The following is a 21609-nucleotide window of genomic DNA, read 5'->3' as shown; positions in this document are numbered from 1 at the left end:
AAGCCAGACTTGGCCATGAGGGTCCATCCTCTCGTCACATCCTGTTTAGACTACTGCAATGCAATCTATGTGGGGTTGCCTTTGAAGACTGTTCAGAAGCTTCAAGTAGTCCAATGAGTGGCAGCCAGATTGCTCACCGCCATACAGGGAGCACACAACCCCCTGTCACGTCAGCTCCACTGGCTGCCAATCTGCTACTGAGCAGAATTCAAAGTGCTGGCTTTAGCCTATAAATCTCTAAAAGGTTCCAGTCCAGCTTATCTGTTCGAACGCATCTCCCTCTATGAGCCAGATAGAACAATAAGATCAAGCGGGGAGACCTTGCTCTCAGTCTTGCTGCCTTCACATGTGTGATTGGCAGGGATGAGAGACAAGGCCTTGTTGGTGGTGGCTCCTCGGATGTGGAACTCCCTCCCTAGGGAGATCAGATTGCCCCCCTCCCTCCTAGCATTTAGGAAACAACCTAAGATCTGGTTATTGAAGAAGGCATTCAGTGAATGACAGAAACATGGAAATATGGAAGTACAGTAGAGTCTCACTTATCCAACACTCGCTTATCCAACATTCTGGATGATCCAACGCATTTTTGTAGTAAATGTTTTCAATATATCGTGATATTTTGGTGCTAAATTCATAAATACAGTAATTACTACATAGCATTACTGCGTATTGAACTACTTTTTCTGCCAAATTTGTTGTCTAACATGATGTTTCGGTGCTTCATTTGTAAAATCATAACCTAATTTGATGTTTAATAGGCTTTTCCTTAATGCCTCCTTATTATCCAACATATTCGCTTATCCAACATTCTGCCGGCCCGTTTATGTTGGATAAGTGAGACTCTACTGTAGTTCAAGATGACCTCGGGATTGTTGCAAGGCCTAAATGTTTTATGTATTGGGTGGGATTGTGTATAGTTTTAATGGTTTAAATAATTAAACAGTAAACAATGGTCATTGTTGTTATTTTGATATGTGATGTTTTATACACGTAAGGCATTGAATTTTGCCATTGATTATGTTGGGAACTGCTTTGAGCCCCACCCCCCACCCCCAGGGGTGAGAAAAGCAGTAAATCTATCCTATTCTATTTTATATATTTACTAGCTGTGCCCGGCCACGCGTTGCTGTGGCGTTGTCTGGTGGTGTTGGTGAGAAATTGTTGAGGTAGTGGTGGTATTGAATGTCTGTTGTATGGTTGTCTTGATGTTTATTATGCACACTGAAGTGGATTATATGGCAGTGTGGAGTCAAGATAATCCAGTTCAAAGCAGATAATATAAGATTCTAAATGGGTTATATAGCTGTTTGGAAGGGCCTTGAGTCTACACTGCCATATAATCCAGTTAAAATCTGATAATCTGTGGAAGAGGCCTAAGTGAGGCCTAACTGTGCCTGTCCCCTGGGCTGAGTGAGTTGCTAGGAGACCAAGTGGGTGGAGCTTAGCCTTCAAACTGACAGCAATTGGATAAAAACTATTATTCCTCTCCCTGTAATTAGGACTTTATTTTTCTTTTCTTTTTGTTGTATCAACCTAGAGCCGTGAATGATGGGTTGTGTTGTCAAATTTCGAGGTTAGGGGGCCTGTAGTTTTGTTGTTTTGTCCGCTGCCCTGATGCCATCACTCTTTTATATATATAGATTTATACACATAATAAAAGTGAAAAATGTGTATGTGTGTATGTGGAGATGTCCACTTACAGAGACAGTTGAGGAAAAATGACTTTCAGGCTGGATATACGTCTTTGGCGGTTTTGCACTGATTTCCGTAACAGTTCCTGAGGAAAAATAACTTCCAGGCTCAGCTGGTTGTTGAGAAGCCGCTCCGTCCCGTCCCTCTCCTTTCCCTCCGCTGAGGGACTTTTCACTTCAGACGCGCGACGGTCCCGCCCGCCTCGTGCCGCCCGCTTGCTGTGGCCCCGGGACTTGGCGGGAGGAGCCAAGGGCGCCGCCCCCCACCCGCCCCCCTCCTCCCGCCTGACCCGGGCGCCTTCCTGCTCCGCCAGTGCCTCTCCTCGCGTTTCACGGGCAGCCATGGAGGCGTCGGGGCAGCGGCTCTCCTTCGCGTCCTTCCGGAGCGGGCTCCCCGTGGGGGCTGCCTATGGCTACGGCGGGCAGAGCCCTCAGGGGCTGCGTGGGAGCGAGTTCGCCCGGCTGGGAGGTAACCCGCGGTCGGGGGCGAAGGCGGAGGCGGAGGGAGCGGGGCGGGAGGCGGGCGCCCCTCACGAGGCAGCTGTTGCGTCGCGCCCTTGAGAGAGTGGCGTCGTCTTTCCTCATGGAGGAGAGGACACCGTGAATAGACACTCTTCAAAGACGGCAAAGAATTGGGCCCAGAAGGAGTCCCCAACTTTTTCAGCAAGGTTGTTGTATGTCTTCCTTTCAGGAAGGTTGTTCCCTGAAGGAACAGGAAACTCCTCATTCACATGTAATAAGGAGTCCAGTTTCACCCACGCTTCCTGGCTGCAGGGGAGGCAAGGAGGGTCAGCAGGTGAGCATGGTAGGGGTAGTTGCCTTAGGGCAGGCTGGGCCCACTGCCTCCGCTGCCCCTGGCCCACCCAGAGAGAGAGGCCCCTTCTACACTGCCATATATTTCTATCTATAGGTAAAAGGTAAAGGTTTCCCCTGACGTTAAGTCCAGTCATGTCTGACTCTGTGGGTTGGTGCTCATCTCAATTTCTAAGCCGAAGAGCCGGCGTTGTCCATAGACACCTCCAAGGTCATGTGGCCGGCATGACTGCATGGAGCGCCGTTACCTTCCCGCCGGAGCGGTACCTATTGATCTACTCACATTTCCATTTTTTCGAATTGCTAGGTTGGCAGGAGCTGGAACTAACAGCAGGTGCTCAAGCCACTCCCAGGATTTAAACCTGGGACCTTTTGATCTGCAAGTTCGGCAGTTCAGCCCTTTAACGCACTTCGCCCCCGGGGCTCCTTGTATCTATCTATCTATACACATAATAATAAAAATGTGTCTGTGTGGCAAAGGTGTCCACTAACACAGACAGCCTCCCGTCTCCACAAACAAGCTATACTTCCCACTGAACAGGAGACTCCAATGGCCCTCCCTCCACTGACATGCAGGTCATAGTGAGTACCATGAACATGTAGCCCAAACCCTGCCAGTGTACTCCACAACACTATTCTGCCCCCCCCCCCCCCCCCAAGTGAAGGCTTTCATGTGGGAACTATTTCATCCTAGATGTTCTGTTTTCTCCAGGATGGACATCCCAGGGTTCCTTAATTTGCATGACCCCCGCCCATTCCCTTTACCTGAATCCTTTCTCACCCTTTCCAATGGCACACAGTTAACAACGGAGCCTCCAGTGGCTCAGTGTGTTAAAGCGCTGAGCTGCTGAACTTGCAGACCGAAAGGTCCCAGGTTCAAATCCAGGGAGTAGAATGAGCGCCCGCTGTTAGCTCCAGCTTCTGCCAACCTAGCAGTTCAAAAACATGCCAATGTGAGTAGATCAATATGTACCACTCCAGTGGGATGGTAATGGCGTTCCATGCAGTCATGCCAGCCACATGACCTTGGAGGTGTCTACGGACAACGCCGGCTCTTCGGCTTAGAAATGGAGATGAGCACCAACCCCCAAAGTTGGACACGACTGGAGTTAACGTCAGGGGAAACCTTTACCTTACGGTTAACAAAGGAATTGATCAGCAACTGAACAAGAGGTTTGGGGAGAATTCACCATGATTTACAAAAGTTGTAGTTCATTTACAGCCAGAGAGCACTGTTAACCCAACCAACGATGGATCTAGACCAAACTTGCCATGGACAATGGGACTTGCAGTACCTTTACTGATATTGTGAGCCCCACTGACAATGGACCGGGACCAAACTAGGCACAGAGAAGCCCCATGACAACTGACCATATTGCACGGGTTTGTGGGAATGGACCTTCATTCTGGGAGTTGAGAAAGCACTGAATCCAGCTGAAGACGGATCTGGACCAAACTTGGCACACAGACCCAACATGGCCAACTGGAAATACTATCAGGGTTTGAGGGTGATTGTCCTGGGAATCTGGGAGTTGTAGTTCTCCCTTATCCAGACAGCACTGAACCCAGCCAATGACGAATCTGGACCAAACTTCACTGGTATTATCTAACATCCCAAAACAAGCAATGCCTTCTTCTAATAACCCAGGCACCACCGGGTCCCCAAGCTAGTAGTGTATAAAATCCACATTAGCTGATTTGAACTGGATTTTATGAGTCTAAACTGCCATATATTCCAGTTCAAAACGATTTAGATTTTATATGGCAGTGTAGAAGGGGCAGGAGCAAGGGGGGCACAGTAGGAACACTTTTCACCCCTTTGGTCCTGCTAAATCAGAGCTTTCCAAACATTTCATGTTGGGGAAACATTTGTTTAACCTGCCTCATTTCAGCGACACAGCAATTCAGTTTCACTAGCAAACTGGAAGCTAAACCAACCTCTTATCAGAGATATGGACAGATACATAAATTTTGAAAAAGAATCTGTGGCACCTTCCACACAGCTGTATAAAATCCACATTGAACTGGATTATATGTTAGTATGGACTCAGATAATCCAGTTCAAAGCAGATATTGTGGGCTATCTGCCTCAATATTTTGGGCTATACGGCTGTGTGGATTGTGAGAGCACAATCTCATAAAAACCTTTTGTTTACATTTTTAAAACAATGTTTTGTAAGATATTAACATATATTTCCAAGATACGTAATTTCTGTTACTAATACTAATATTAATGATGTTGCTAATACTAATTGACAGCTTTGCTGCATAAAAATGCATGCAAGCTGATATTCCTTGTTTCTTAGTGCCCTTCCACACAGCCATATAACTTAGAATATCAAGGCAGATAATCCACAATATGTGCTTTGAACTGGGTTATCTAAATCCACACTCTCATATAATCCAATTCCATGTGGATTTTTGTACAGCTGTGTGGAAGGGGTCCTAGAATCATAGAATAATAGCATTGGAAGAAACCACATGGGCCATCTAGTCCAAGCCCCTGCCATGCAGGACAAGCACAATCAGAGTGCATAGATTGGGACCCCTTCTACATTGCCATATAATTCAGATTATCAAAGCAGATAATCCACATTATTGGCTTTGAACTGGATTACATGAGCCCACACTGCCATATAATCCATTTCAGAGCAGATAATCTGTATTTTATTTGGCAGTGTAGAAGAGGCCTCACAGGTGTCTTGTTATGTTCACGTGACACACCTACTCACAGCAGCTGGCACACTAATGTACCACGGCACAGGGTTTGGAAAGCTCTGTGCTAAACCCAGTTCTAATCTTGTTAAACTAGCCCTACTTGTGGCTTCAAACAAGAGATAAATGTGCAAACAGGTGCACTCTGCTGGTAGAGCAAACAAACACAGTGACAGTTCTTCTGCTCCCAATCCTGGCTGCAGAAGCAAAGCTCCTGCCTCAGGACCCTCTCATGGTGGAAGGATTTATTTTGTTGGACTCAGTCCACTCTGCTGGGATACCCGGGGAAAGAGAAGGGGCATGAAAAGGAAGCAAGGAATAGTTGCTGCCAGCTCTTGCTTCAAATTTTTCCTAGCCTGCTCTCCAGAGCACAGCACCTTGAGGTGAAAGACATCAGGAGTAGCTGCTGTCTTTTTATTATTCAGTTTATTGTTAAATGTTCTGTTTTATTTATTTTGAATTGTTTTAGTTTATTGTTTCTATTTTAAGGCACTGAATGTTCACCTTTTATGTTGTGAATCGCCCTGAATCTCCATGGGGAGATAGGGTGGGATAGAAATAAAGTTTTAGTTATTGTCATAACAGGATTGCTGGGCAAACTGGACAAGTGCTTCTGTCTCTGCACTTTTGTTCCCTCCTGGTGCATCAGTATCTTGCATTTGGGGGGATTCAGCACAGTGAAGTGGGATGAAGGGAAAGGGGTTGATCCACCAAAAAGTAACCACCATCCTTGTCTATTCACTCACCTTCTATCAGACAAGTGATCAATGGTGAAGGTGAACTGGTGGGCTGCTGAAGGGAATGGCCTACTCTTGCAATGAACAATTTTCTATGCTGAAGAGGGGAGAAGAGGCAAGGTCATTTGCATCTCTAAGACCAGGAGAGGGGAAGTTCTAGTTTGCAAACTTAGTGCACCACATAGCCTGATCTAGCCCTCAAAGCCTCCTGATGTCTTCATTAGACCTTCTGTTTGCCCTTGAATGTCCTTTGGCTCCTTTTTTTACTCTGTTTCATTACATGTCTTCCATGCCCCACACTTCCCTCTCACCAGACTTTTGAAAGCCAAAAAGCAACTTCAACTTCTGTTAGGTATTTTGGTTGCTCCCTGCCTTGAAAGGAAACAGGAGGAATGCTCTGGTTAGGCATCTCTGCATTTCAAACTGAAGGTTTTCTTCTCATTGCTTAATCTCAGCCAAAACTGCATTATTATCCTGTCAGCTGCTTTAATTTTTTGCTGCTAGAACTGGTTTGCATTATAAAAGATTTCCTCTAGGCTGTACTATCTTTCCTGCTGTTTTGGCTTCCTTCAGAGGCACCCTTTAATTTTTCTTTAAAAATCCTCCTGTGAGTTACAATGCTTTACCTAGAATTCCTTGTGCTTCAGGGTTGAAAAGTGGGTTTTGAGAGAACTCTTATGGTTGTGGTAAACATCAACAACAAAGTATGGTCTCCTGAGTTAGGGTAGAAGAAACTAAAAGCCTCTTTGCCTTACAGCTGCACTCACCTCTACAAAGTGGCCCCAAGGCTGTTTCAAAACACAATCCTCAGTGCAGGTTTGGTTCTCTATCCCTCTCAGATCAAATGGCCCACAGATACAACCATGGGCCATTACATCAAGAGGGAGGAGGTCTAAGCAACTCTTGGTTTTATTTAATACAATTATCTGACGCTTATTGCTTCTCTCCTCCTCCCAGAAATGCCAAACTTCAAGAGGTGGTTTAAGTGCAAGAGCAGTTTTGGTGTGTGTTGCACTAGATCAGGGGTCCCCAAACTAAGGCCCATGGACTAGATGCGGCCCTCCAAGGTCATTTACCTGGCCCCTGTCCTAAACTTTAGACTTAGGGTTGACCTAAATCTGAAACGACTTGGAGACACACAACAATCCTAATTTTGGACTATTTCATTATAGTCTGGTCCCCTAACAGTCTGCAGGACCATGAACCGGCCTTCCACTTAAAAAGTTTGAGAACCCCTGCACTAGATGTTGCTGTCAGAGGAAGAACATTTATAGTCTTTGTTTCTTTTTTTTGCAATCCTAAAATCAGCAGTATTAAGTAAACCCAACCTCCCCACATAAGTGTTTTATGCCACTTCATCTCTTATCTGTAATCAGCTATTCTTTGAAATCTCTGAAAGAGAAGACTTGCAAAACCTCTTCAGACAGAAGACTCTCTCCTCCTGGAAGTGGTTGACCATAACAAGTCAAAATGTTCCACATATGAAGTTAAACCAGATTGGTAAAACTCTGCATTTCACAACTGTTCATTTATAATCTCTTTTTGATTTGGTCATGCACCCTTCTTTCATGGTTTCCTAATTTGTGTCAGTTAATATTAATTTTAAAAACAATTTTATTATTTCTTTCCCCTCCCTTTATTTTTATCTGACTTCAAGTCATGTGGAATGTCATGAGAGCTCCTAATTCCTCATTAATTAGTTCTATTTCTTTCAATCTTTTTTTAACTGGTGAATCTTCCAGTCCCATTTTGGCACATGGGACTACTTACCTGCATGTCCCTCAACTTTTTAATATTCAGTGTGTTTTTAATGTGGCTTTAAAAACCTGTTTGTGTGTTTTGCTATGTGCATTTTTCCCCGACCCGCACTACCTGATTTTGGGGCACATTGTGAGTTAATTGTTTTGAGATTATAATCCTGTGTTTAAGGCTTTTGAGAAGATATTGAGGACATCGCATTTTCATTTTCATCTATCTGAGGATTAGTGCCATTTCTTGGCTCCAACTTCCACCATCACTTAACAGGCTTGAATATGGAGGGAACCCCTAAAATGTTTGAACATCTCCTCAACTTTATTAACGGACCTTATCACATTGGGAAATGCTCTATTTCTGAAACTCTTTGAAAATGATTCCAAATGGGTCCTATCACATTCCATTTGCCCCATTCTGCATCACAATGCATCTGCAAAACATTGCAGAAATGTGTACTGTGATTTTATGCGTTGCTGAAGTGCTGTTTTTATGTGTGATTAGAATAACAGTATGCTAAAGTCTTGCGAAAATGATAGTTTGAAACTTCCAGGCTACAACACTGTGCAATATTAGCGAGAAAAGGTGATGTAAGGAGGCATTTGAATGGACTGAGAGGAGCCAGTATACTGAGTTAAATGCAGTATGGTTGATTTTGCTTGTGCTTTCATGAATGTCATATATCTTTTACTTATTTGCGGGTTCACTGCACAGGTAGAGTATTTAAGCCAAAATTGTTTAAGCATTATTACATTACTGGGATAGAGAAATATTCAAATTGTGACACAGGCTATAAACCTTCAAAGACTTGTATAAGGCTACACAGGTTTATCAAGCAACTGTCCTCTTAGTCTTGAGGTGTCAATGCCGTACATTCAGCTTATCCAGAAGTTCATTCCATAGAAATAGAAGTTTTTTCTGAGAATGTTTAATTACATTTGCAACTGTGATGAGAACCTGTATACTAATATATATAGTGTAACAAGACACCATTATCTTATGTTTATACCTCTGCTAATCTGTGAACATGTGTTCGAATTTTGAATGTATGGCTACAACTCAATTCAGTTGTTTCTCTTCTTATGATACCAGTATTTCTTTGTTCCAGAGCGTCAGGCTGCAGTTCTGTCCCTGGGGATTTTTAAATCATTGATTTTATGTCTAGGGCGATTGAAATGTTCTGCCACTGTTTTTGCTTGTTTGCTTGTTTATAACCTTTGCAATGCCAAGTTTCTCTCTATTGATTCTCTTGGATGGACAGGCTAATTGATTTATTTAGAGATTTTAGTCCTCAAAATGATTCTTGGAATGGTCAGTTGTTAAATTGTATGCCACCAGTTTTGCTTTTATTTTTTTTAAGTTAAAGCTGGAAATCTGGTTGTGTCTTCTGCAAAGTGTTTTATGCAAAACTCATGTCTTAAATGATTTGTGGGGTGAAAAATTTGAGCATCCTAGAACCAAGTCACTTTGAGACTATTCAGAATAAATTCATGTAAATTCTGCTGGGCCTACTGCCAGTTTATCACAACTGCCTATTATTATTATTATTATTATTATTATTATTATTATTATTACCCTTATTGATACCTTTCCTTTCTCCCTGTGGGGACTCAAGGTGTCTAATACTCCACACTAGAGAAATTTAAAAAGTGCAATACAAAAGTTAAAAAATAATTAAATAGTAATATTGTGGTAAAAATACACAATAAAAAATATGCCCTGAAGGTAGTGTGTTCTACAGTACAGCCTCTTGGTATAGAAGCCCGTGAGCAGGTTTTTATATTTTGATAAAGCGCTCATATTTTTCAGGGATTGGGGCGACCAATACAATCTTGTCATCTAACAAGTCTGAGAATTTAGACCTATCTGCCTTTCTGAAGTTGAATCTTCGTTTAAGTCAAACTTCCTGAGGCTTTATAGTTGGGAACAATTGGCATACTATTGGCCAATGCTGTGTGTTTGGTATTGGTAGTCCCACTTATTTAGTGCATTTCTGCATAATGGTGTCACTCACAAATAGGAGGTCTGGGTTATATCCTCAGTGCCATCTCCCACTGTTGTAGGATGGTGGGAGTTTACTATCATGAATAAGCAATAGTTTATGCAGTTCAGCCCAGGAAATGACAGCCTCTCCATTTTTATCCTCCTGAGCATAGACACATACATTGCTATGGCTGTTAAAGTCACCAATTGCTATAGTCCTTTAGTGCCTATCAAAGTTCTTAGAGAGGAGAAACAAAACTCTTCATTTGGGGGCTTGTACATAGACGTAATTGTGATGTTATTAAGCTCTACTGTTATAACTTCTATGTTGTTTTCTTTAGTGTTATGGGCACTGCTGACTTGGAGGCCTGGTTTTACAAAGACAGAGCTTTCATACTGCACATGTGGTCTTTCTGGCACTAAGATCATTCCTGGAACTTTTGGTCATTTCTGTTATTTATCCCTGTGTGTTTCTTGGACATACAGCATATCACATTTTTTATCTCGGCACAGTTCATAAAGCAGCTGTTCTTTGGCAGCTGATATGCCTTCAATGTTGATTGAGATTATTGTCATAGTTGGTCCTGAAAAGGTCCATTGGTTTGTTGGGTTGGTTGCATGTTGCAAGTCGCTTCTAGTTGTGAGAGAATGAGCGATCTACAAGACGTTGCGCAGGGGACACCCGGATGTGTCATGATTCTGTGGGGAGGCTTCTCTCATGTCCCCCTTTTAAAGTTATAATATTCATTACATTGGTTAATAAATGAATAACAAGGCAGTTAAGATCAAACTCCTTGTGTGCCTGGATTTTGAGGAATTTGCTTTTGACTTGTGCTCACAACTGCTGGCTTGCAGTTTAGTCAGAAAATTATTAACAGGAATATTATATTGGAATAGATACTGAAGTAATTGCCATTTCTTGCCTCTCAACTAAGAGCCAAGAAAAATCCGGCTTTTGGGGAAAAGGTCCCTTCCACCATTTTGTCCCTCCTTCCCTCTATCCTCCCTCCTTCCCTCTCTCCCTCTTTCTCCTTCCCTTTTGCTTGAACTTTCTTCACCTCCCCAATACAAGGTTTATGTAACCATCCACTTTCAGACTTTTGCATTTAATTGCCACTAAATCTTCTTGTTTATTATTCATAGTTAACCATATGTATCATTGTACCAGTTTCAGAGTCTTCCATGCATTACAAACTCTAAATTTTGAACCATCAGTTCAAAAGATCTAGGAATAAGTGAACTTTGATTGGATAATGTAGCACACTATAAGCAGTGTTGCTTTTTGTAGTTGTGCTGTCATTATTTATTATTACTATTGTTACTATATCTGATCATTACTTTAATTTATGATGTTATTACAAGAGGCTGGTTAATTGCTTTTAGAGCAGGATAATAGTATGTTTGGCTGGTTATCAGACTATATTTCATATCACTTGTTGCTGCTTTGCATTTCAGCCGTTAGTAGAGTGTCTCTTGTACTTGATGGGGAAAAACCAGTTAATGGCTCCTAATGTTGCTTGTATTCCATTATTACCTCTTATGTGGTGGGTCCCTTGCACTGCCCTTCCGATATTCTAGCAGTCACATGGATTGAGTGGGTGTGATTCTCCTCCTCACTATTCCTAAGCAGCTTGAGGTTGCTTTTACTTGAATTTTCTTTTTTATATATATTTCTTTTCTTTATTTTATCATTTTTCCATAATTGCACAATTGCAAAATATAAATAATTTGAAAGGTTGCTGTAAGTTTTTTTTGGATTGGATGGCCATGTTCCAGTAGCATTTTCTCCTGAAGTTTTGTCTGCATCTATGGCCAGCATATTCAGAAGATGCTGGCCTCTGTAGATGCCAGCCACAGATAAAGGTGAAATGTCAGGAGAGAATGCCACTGAAACATGGCCATAAAGCCCGAAAAACTCATAGCAACCCAGTAATGAAAGCCTTCAACGACAATTTGAAATGTATGCAGAGGCACACATGTACTGAGTAAGATATACATGTAGAAAGATGGGGTTAGTGAGGCAGTGTGGGAGGTTGATAGGATCATGCATTGCCAAAGCAGCACCAATGCAAAATTAAAGATAAATATGATACAGTACAGCTATTTCCACACTGGTATGCTTCCATTTGGTTAACAAAGCAATTGCTGTAAGACAAGAGGCTGTTGTGATAAAACCCTCTAGAGCCAGAGGGGGAAATACTGGTTTTCACCTCCAATAAGAATAAAATGCATCTGCCACAAAAAGTCAACAGGGAACTTGAAAGCACACACACATACACACAGGAATGGTAAGAGGTAATAGAGGTTAGACTTGTCAAGGCATGGGAGAGTGTTGGCACTAGGAGTAGGAATGCTACTACTATCAAGACAAGAGAATTGTATTTGAAGCAGTCAAAAGGCAACCATCAACAACATTGCCCTGAAATGGCAGTCAGTCAGTCTGAGATACCACATAAAAGGTAGACTTTTATGAAATGGAAACAGATTCCAGGATTATTATCTGCATTAGTTGTATGAGCAAGGGAAAATTGCAAGGACATTAAAGAAGCAGTACCCTTCTCAAGCACCATAGGAGAAAGCACTGTCATCATGCTGAGAACAGAGACAAAAGAATCCCAGAACCTAGGAAAAATTAATGCTGGAAAGGAAAAATTAATGCTGAATGCTCTGGCAATTCTTGCCTTTTTCTTCCCTGAAGAAGCTTAGGCAGGTAACTCTTTAAATGTGGGTTGGTGGATGCATGGAAGCATGAGATAGAGGTTTCTAATGCTAGTTCATATAAGGCATCACTAAATGCCTTCATGGGGATTTGGGGAATTATGAAGGGGATTTCCACAATCGGGTTGCTGGTAAAGGATCACCCCTTGCTTCATTGCTGTGTCATTGAATGTCATCAGTTGAAAAGTATCCTCTACTCAAATTAGCTGTGATGTATTGTCATTACTATATATATTTACTGGCCAAACTTTTAACATTCTTAAACTGACTGATGCTATCTGCTTGCTACCCTGGCTCAAGGAGTGAAAAGCATTTGAAGATGGATGCTCTGCCTCTCTTCCTGCCTCTCTGCTTACCTCCACCAAGTGCTACTGCCTGTCTGCCTGCTTGTCTGATGTCCCGCTGCCTTTACTGTTCTTCTGTGAAGTTGGTTCAGCTGTAGAGGTGAGGATCTTTCACTCTGGTTATCATCGCTCTAGGCAGCAAAAGATGTCTGCCATTTTGGTGCTCAGCAGGTTGACTGCAAGGTCGATGCCATCTTCTGTCCCCAGGGTGTCCGAGTGGGATGGAGATGTAAACAGTCATGGTTGTTTACCAAACAGGAAGTGGTACAGCTGCTTACACAGGCCTGATGTCACAGTTTACTTCAGATTTTGGGGGAAGATCCAGAGCAACCCATTACTTTTGTTTATATGGTTCAAGGCCACGTTAATCTGAATTAGCTCTGTGCATTGTGCAATCACCATGGAGCTGATTTGTACCCCTTTCAGGATGCAGCATAAATGAAGATCCGCCTTTGTATTTGTAAGAAAAATTTACTGTCTAAACCAAATTGGCAGTTTTTCAATTTGCCGTAGATATAGTAAAATATTCTATTTACCAGGAAAAGAAAAATGTGTTTAAGAAATAGAGTCTACATCTCTGCAGCATTAAATCATCTGGCTTTGTATGTGTGTGAAATGTATTTATTTGTAATATAATGCCTGAATTAATGTGCTGAAAATATCTAGGACTCAGGCGATAGATGGGTCTAACTTTATTATGAACAGAGTGGCCTCTAAGACAGAGGTTAGTCACTTGCAATTTAGTGCAGGTTTTTAAATTTTTATCTTAATAATTTGATTATTTCTAGGTAGCTGGAGTGTTAAAGTTTTGCTTTTTCAATTTGTTTTTATGTTTGCATGTTTGTGGCATGGCAGCTGCTGTTATTTGGAAGGCCTACTATAATTTTGCTTATTGGCTACAACTCTTTCTTTCCTTCCTGAAAACTAACTGTGGTGGGCTATCAGATATTGACTTATGTCTGGCACTAGTCCATGGATCACCACTTTGAGGATCCCTTCTTTACTTTACATTTTCTGTACTTTATTATATTCATTTCCTTAAAGCTTAATACTAAGACAGCTATTTTGCTTGGTTTGCTGGTTTGTCAGTTTGGACGCAAATTGTCAGATTTCCAAGGAGGGAAAATTGAAGGCAGGAATTGGCTAGACAACAGATTTTTGGGTAAAGAAGAGAGGATGAGGTTTTATTTATGTTGTATCAAAAGCATTGAATGCATACATTGGTATAAAACTAATAAAAATAGAAGGAGCACAAGTGGTTATGAATCTTTTGACCAAAACCAGGCAATGGCAAGTTTGTTGTTTTGTGAGAAGTGACTTCACTGCTACCTTTCAGTGTTTGCAGTCAGAGTATGAATCATGATACAGGGTGGGAAATCATTTGAGGAGTTATTTAACTCTCTGTGAAGCCATCATGTCATCCACATAATTTGAAAACAGTCTACAGTGCTCCCTCACTTTTCACGGGGGTTAGGTTCCAGGCCTGCCCGCGAAAAGTGAAAAACCGCAAAGTAGCAGCACTCTATTTATTTCAATAAATATAGCACCTCTCCTCTCTCCCTCTTTTCCTCTTTTAACATACTGTACTGTATTTCTTGTTGTTCCTGAGGCAGCCTGGACACACCTCGCGAGTGTTTCCCGTGGGCTTTGGGGCCTGTTTCTCGCCCAGAGCCCCATGTGAGCCTCCCGCTCTGAGTCTGGGGTCTCCATGGCTTCGTGAGGCGACTGGGCAGCTGTTTGCCCCTTGACCCGCCTTTGGCTCCGAGAGCAGGACAGAGAGAGAGAGAGCAGAACCCTCGGGAAAAGGAGGGGGCTGGCCGGGGCCCAATCAGGATGCTGCCCCCTCCCTGCCCCTCCCCACAGGAAAGCCCAGGCCCGAAGGGAGAGCTCGGCCTCCTCTCTGCGCATGCACCTCCCATGGGCCGGCCTCCCTCCCCTCCCGGAAAGGAAGGAAGGAAGGAAGGTAGGAAGGCCCCCCTCTTCCGGACATGAGGCCTTCCGGAAGTGCCCCTCCCTCCCTCCCTCTCCTCTTTGGCCCACCAAGGGAGCCGAGGAGGCCTCTCTGCCCACCTGCCCCACCCGCTCTCTCTCTCTCTCTTTCTCTCTCTTTCCTGTGAGGCTCCGTCAGGTGAGGCTTTCTTGAGGGAGGGGGAGGGCGGGCCGGATGGGAAAAACTGCGATATAGCGAATCCGCGGAACCCGAACCGCGGATTAGCGAGGTAGCACTGTATTCACTATGAAAATTAAGCTACCAGATTTGTGGAACTTGGGTATGGAAACCCTAGTAATTTGGTATGTAATACGTTTGTTTCATTGCAGGAATTATTTATCTTGACCATGCAGGCACTGCAATTTTCCCACAAAGTTTACTGAAGGCCTTCACTGATGACATTAGTGAAAATGTTTATGGTAAGGAGAAATCATATTGCTTAACTTAATTGGAAAATAACTGCACTCAGTCTCTGGACACATATTCATTTGGCAAATATGAATCTCCATGAACATGTGGAGACCGCCTTTTGAAAACCTCCAGTCAAGAAAAGCATGACCTTGTTAGAAGTCAGCTCTTTGAACAAGTGATAGTCACAAGCATTCTTGTAATGGCACACAGGTAACTCAGCTGTTAAACTGGAGAACCATGTCTTTAAACTGCCAAGTATAAAGACATGCCACTACAAATTATATATTTGGTTAGCAGAGGATGTTTCATTGCAGTTGAAATTGACCAAGAGATATACACTCTTGAAACCTGTTAGTTTAAAAATATGCACTCAGAGATAAAAATACCAAGTCTTCTTTGAAAAATAACATATCTTGTTTACTCATAAACATCTTATATTAATTTGCGATACAGGCACATTTCTTACTGAAGTTCAGTTATAGATAGGATGTAGCTTCTCTCTTTATTGAGTACACAGGGTATCATTGTTTATCAATAGTCCATAGTCTTTAATATAGGTGTACTCACTGAAGTCCATAAACATACACTGAAGTTTCTAAGCTTTCATTCATCCACCTCCACTAAGGTCTGGATACATACACCTGCTATCATTGAAGATGAAACACATTCATGCAACCACCTCCACTGAAGACTGAATACAAAATGGAGTCCTGAATATGAACATGCCAGTACAGTCAAATGTTTATAACCCTTCCCACACCAAAGAGGTACAAACTGGCAAATCAGCTTGTACAAAGAATACAGGTTAGCAAATATATACATTAACAAATAAATAGTGAAAGGTTTGGAAGGTTCTTATTTTTGCTATTTCCAACAAATCAAGAGTGTAGGTCTTTTTTCCACACGATTTTGCAATGAGAAGTTCAAAAGGCTCCAGCACTTGGCTGAATTGTATAGAAGACAGAGGCCAGATTTATCCTTGAGTTGGAGTGATGGGCCAAGAATGCCCAGACCCATTCTGAGAGCTGCACATTTTAATCTTACCCTTTCCTCTGAAGAAAGTACAGAATTCTTCATTTGAGAATGCATTATATTCCAGTATGGGAGCACAGGGAACAAAAGTTATGCTCCAAAACTTTGTAATCTTATTTTACAGTCTATTTTTCTGAAAATGAGAAATTATGGAGAGGATAAAATGCTACTTTCTCCAAAGTTTGAATGTCAACACCTAGCAATAGGATAACATGATAAAGATGTGGATTCTATTGTTGTACCATCCACCCTTCTCCCTAACCCTTTCACTATCTGAACTCCTGGAAGTAGTCTCAGGGGTGGTGTTAATCTTCTCCAAATGTATTGTGTTAGGGAGGTTTTAACATCCATGCTGTAGCATCTTTATCAGGACCAACTCTGGATATCATGGCTTCTGTGGCAATCTTGGGTCTCTCTCAATATCTAGTCCTACACATGTAACAAGCAACAATCCTGATCTGGTTTATGCTGGTCAGAAATCTGGAAGAACTCTGTTGTCATGCACAGATTACAACACTACCTGATATAGTTCAGCTTTGCTGGGACTCCTAACCTCTGCAAGGCTGATGGTTTGTCTCCAAAAACTCTTGGATCTTCAATGAAAAATGAAACAGGATGCCTTCACCATATGAAGAATGCTCCAAGGTGGGAAGAGGAGAAACAGGGGTTGGGCAGAACTCCCACTATCTTTGTTGTGTGGGAGGTTCACTTTCATTCATTGCTAGTTACAGAAACCATTTAGCAATCTGCCAAGACTTTCAGAGAATTGCAGTGAAGTGTAAAACGAATGCCATGCTTATTCATAACTAAATTACCACATTTACTCAAATCTAGTGCTCACCTTTTTTGACTAAATTACCTTCCCAAAATTTAGGTGCGCATCAGATTCACATAATATGGTAATCGTAGTGCTGAACCAAAGCAAATGGGGAAGCTGCTTCAGGAGCACCTGGAGCTTCTATTAAACTTAAAGTGGATTCATACCATTTTAACTTTAGCTTTGATGTTCTAACACTTTTGTTTCAAAAAAAAGGAATTATAACCATGCAGCCGCTGTAATTTGCACCTTTTTTGTTCAGATTACGAAGAGAGTACTTTTTGCTGCCGCCTATTACATTCGCCAACAAATACTTCTTTTGGTTTCAGGGTTTTGAAAATTGAGGTGTGTATTAGATTCTATGGTGCATTAGACTCAGGTAAATACAGGTATATTAAGGGATAGTGCTTATGTTCTTTATGATTCACTGAGGCTTTTTTACTTCCTAGGTAATCCTCACAGCAAGAACATTAGCAGCAGACTGACATATGACACAATTGAACACGTTCGATACAGGTACCGTGATCTTCACTTTGCATACTGGCTGCTGTGCTTCATCTGTATATTTGAGTATTTCATTGTATCATAAACCTCTTCTTTATAGACTTATCTACACTGATGGAGAAAAAGTCTGTTTTCCACTCCATATTCACATATAGGCCTTTTAGTGACCTAGTTAGTGCTACATATGCCATAGTGGGACTGCCATAACTGGCCACACATTTCTCCCTGGCAAATTCACCTCACTGTTAGTGTGCAGTCTGTATTTCTAATCCTTCACTTTTTTTTGTCTAATGGCTATGAACACATTTCTATTGTTATGATTATGCTGCATTATCAGAGGCACAGCCAAGAAGGCAAACACCAGAAACAAAGCCAAGGTCAGTGTTCCAAAGTCAAAGCACAAAGTCTAAACAATAACTTATAAGGATAGTCCAAAGCTGTAGTCTAATTTCGATTACTGGAGTCATGCTGGAGAATTATAGGATCATGTCTGGAATAAACAATAACCAAAGTCCAAAAAACTGGGAGTCCAAGAGTAGCAGAATCTGGGTTCAGTCGGTGCACAATGATGTTGACTGTCACAACAAGCCTTCAGACTGAGCTTCTTTATTCTAAGATCTGAGCTGTCGCTTGTTGAGAGCTTGTTTCTCTGCTAATCTTGCAGATCTGCAAGATTCTGCACGTTCCCTTCGGCGTTCTAAAGCTGGAGGTATGTTTAACTCCTCTGGTTCTACTGTATTTGTCTCAGCTTGCTCAGACTGCTGGGGAGTGTCTATTACTGTGATCAAACTAAATTGGGGAAACTGCTGGGAGCTGCAGACCTCTTATCTCCCCTACCAACCCTTCCAGCCACTCCTCATCGTGACTGTTGGAGCTGGCCATGACAGCTATTTCTTTTGTCATTCAGGTGAATAAACTTATTTTCTCTGAAGCGTAAATGTGTTAATATTAATATACTGATATGCAAGTGTCTGCACACGTGAACCTTTTTTAAAAATGAAATTAATTCCACAAAAAAGCCACTTCTTGTTGAAATTGTTCACCTCCCCCAGCCAACTCCACCCACCACTATTCCTTCCCCTCAACTACACAGTGAAGTTCTGCTGCCTGGAGGGCCATCCATATGCCTAAATGTTCAGAATTTTTGTAACACCTTGAGGTAAAAAGCAAGTTTTTTTGAAACAATTTAAAGCCCAAAGTAACACATTACAAATGAATAATCATGGAGCTTGTGTGTCAGGATTAGAGCACTTACAATGCGAGTAAGATTTTTTTTAGTCTGTGTAGACAAGCCTTATATTACACTTGATCTGTTCCTTATTTTAGGTTTAAACTTTAAAGTTCCAAGAACAATTACCATTTGGAACCAATTAAGAGCAACCATCTTGTCCTAATCTCAGACAGTTTTTTTCTTTCTCTCTTGCAAGCAAGTCAGTTCCATTAATTTCAAAGGAAGCATTTTTACTCATGGAGCCAGAATTTATTGATAATGGAAGCAAAATGTGCCTTATTTTCTTAGCACATATTGCTGATGTTGAGATTATTCAAACATTATTGAAACTTTCTTGATTGTTAGTAAGGTCTCCTTCAGAACAATAGTATTGAAGCTATTAATACATGTGACAGTCTCCTTTGACCTTTAATGCACAGTAAGAAACATCTGATATGGTACCTCTTCAGTATTGATTTGTCCCTTTCAAAGGTCACTAAATGGAGACTGTACAAATGGATGAAACAAGAGCACTTCACTGTGTTCAGTACATCTGCTTAAAAGCATATCTGAAGCTTTGATGGCTCAATTACTCATGCCATCTTAGGAATCTCTTGTAATTCATGTAATTCATTATCTTACTCTATGCAACCCACTATTCAGTAATAGGTAAGATTCATTCACATGTAACAGTGCATGTGTGGCCGCATTAATATTTCTCATCCATACAAACATAAACAATGACGTTTCCCAATAATTGATTGATTTCTTTCATTATAAACACTTAACAACTTTTTCAATAATCCACTGACTGCATTTAATAATAATGTATGTGTTAACATCAATATAAAAAGTTAATGACTAAGCCCTTGAGACAGATCTCATAGTTCTTTCCACAGTGCTGGTGTTTTCTCTGGCCACCCTGAGTGGATGTAATATTTAAAAAGAAATCTGTTCTTGACAAGAGCATCCCTTAAGCACCTGATGAGAAGGGAAAAACAGAGCATGATCTGTTTTTCTGTGACTGAGAGAAGGGGAGGGTTAAATGATATTCTCTCTGTTGGAAATATACATTGCATTGCAGTTAACAGCCAACTCTTAATAATGACTCAAATAACAATGTGGATCACACAATATTTAAATGTAATATTTTTGCAAGCAAATAAAATGCTGGTGGACATTTGCCAGATAACTGATAATAGAATTTGTTTATTCTCACCCAAGTGGTTGCACTGCAACAAGGAAAAATGCACAAGTATAATAATACCTGTATTGTATTAATGTATTGTGTGTCCGCCATATCCATGGGCTCAGAATCCATGGATTTAGCCAACCACAGATTGAAACTACAGTCCTGTCCCAACACAATAATGTAGACAACACAGTGTAGTATATAAAGTACTGTGTTTGTGAGGCTGGAGAGACTACAGAGTGAATGTGAAACTGTAGAAAGGCACAAGGCTGGAGAGAGATGTGGAAATCTGAAATTGTAGCAATCCAGGTGTAGAGTTTGGCATGAATCAATGCCTCTCACCATTTCACAGATCCTCACATCTCTGCAGCCTTGTGTGTCTCCTGAAACGGCTCCCTCAAAGGCAGTAGCAGGGGCTGATATGCTCCCAGGATGTGAGGGAATTCAAGGAATGATCCTTGTTGTTTGAGGTTTGCTGTGCCTCTGCTGTTTTCCTGTGCCATTTTATTAATAGGATTCCAGCATCCATATTTTTTGCCATCCACAGGGGTCCTGGAACCAATCTTCTCTCTTAGCATATCTTACCAAGAAACCCTTGAAAGTTGTGTTTGCCTTTCTCTTAGAATGAGATCACCTAGTAAATTTCCATAGCTGACTATTTGAATCTCCAGAGTCCAGCACTCAAATCATTATGCAACACTGTCATATATGCTACACAAATCAGAATGATGAAATATGGCAATTAAATTAATAAAAGCTAGATTTTATATGCCATTTCATTGCTAATTAAAAAAAATTGTTTGCCATACTTTTCTCAACATGGTACAGAAGATGATTCACTGCATAGTTCAAACAAAGTTTAAACACCCACATCCTTATGCGTTTTCCAATCATAATAAACAAAAGTAAAGACTGGGTTTTCCTAATAAATAGTGATACATGTTACCAAATCGGTAATACCTAATACCCCAAAACAAGCAATGCCTTCTTCTAATAACCCAGGCATCACCGGGTCCCCAAGCTAGTATAACAATAAAGGACAGCAGGCACCCCAATTAAAATACCCTTTTGCATGGGTTTATCACCCCAAATCTATTTAAATAAAAAGGTATTTGCTTATTAGTGGAAGAAGAGCCTCCAGTGGAAGAGAATTTCACAGCCTGGGAGATGCCCTCTCACATGTCCATGGGTGATGAACCAATGACAGTAGTAGGATTGAGATCAAGCTCCCTTCTGAAGATCCCAGAACTCAAGCAGTTTCATAGAAAACGATACAATCTTTCATGTATTCTGGACCCAAGCCAAATAAACTGTTTTAATGTTTTTCTTGACACCACAAGTGAAAGAGCCTGAAGCCATTGGGCCTTTTGCCACTGATGAAACTGCATACATAAGTGAAAAATTGGGGAACAATCTCTGACTGGAGCTTTCCGTAGGGGAGACCCCGTAGAACCAGTTTCTGCAAAAATAAATAAATAAATAAATAAAAAAATTGCAAGCAAATAAAATGCTGATGGACATTTGCTAGATAACTGATGATATAATTTCTTTTTTCTCACCTGGGCGATTGCACTGCAGCAAGGAAGAAATACACAAGTACAGTAATAACTGTATTGTAGTAATGTTCTTTCCCGTAGTAATCTATGGATGCAGGAGCTGGACCATAAGGAAGGCTGAGCGAAGGAAGGTAGATGCTTTTG

General features: G+C 41.4%; 1 protein-coding gene across 4 annotated transcripts in view; it reads left to right on the top strand.

Annotated features, from left to right (window-relative positions):
* The first annotated feature begins 1835 nt into the window (after positions 1-1835).
* The window catches only part of mocos (molybdenum cofactor sulfurase), a 90766-nt gene continuing 70992 nt past the window's right edge, over positions 1836-21609 (top strand). Inside the window, exons 1-5 of one of the 4 annotated variants that reach the window (XM_062956974.1) lie at positions 2383-2487; positions 12710-12853; positions 15073-15162; positions 17453-17519; positions 18172-18216. Coding sequence is in view for 1 of the 4 variants with exons in the window: in XM_062956971.1 (XP_062813041.1) it covers positions 2034-2160; positions 15073-15162; positions 17453-17519 (284 nt within the window). In the remaining 3 variants the exon portion in view is untranslated. Of the gene's footprint in view, positions 2161-2382; positions 2488-12709; positions 12854-15072; positions 15163-17452; positions 17520-18171; positions 18217-21609 lie in introns of those variants that run through there. The other 3 variants (XM_062956973.1, XM_062956972.1, XM_062956971.1) reach the window with 3 other exon arrangements.

This window comes from Anolis carolinensis, chromosome 6, assembly GCF_035594765.1.
Source record: "Anolis carolinensis isolate JA03-04 chromosome 6, rAnoCar3.1.pri, whole genome shotgun sequence".
Lineage (NCBI taxonomy): Eukaryota > Metazoa > Chordata > Lepidosauria > Squamata > Dactyloidae > Anolis > Anolis carolinensis.
Note: the sequence above shows the minus strand (reverse complement) of the source record. Positions and strands in the feature narration are given on the sequence as shown.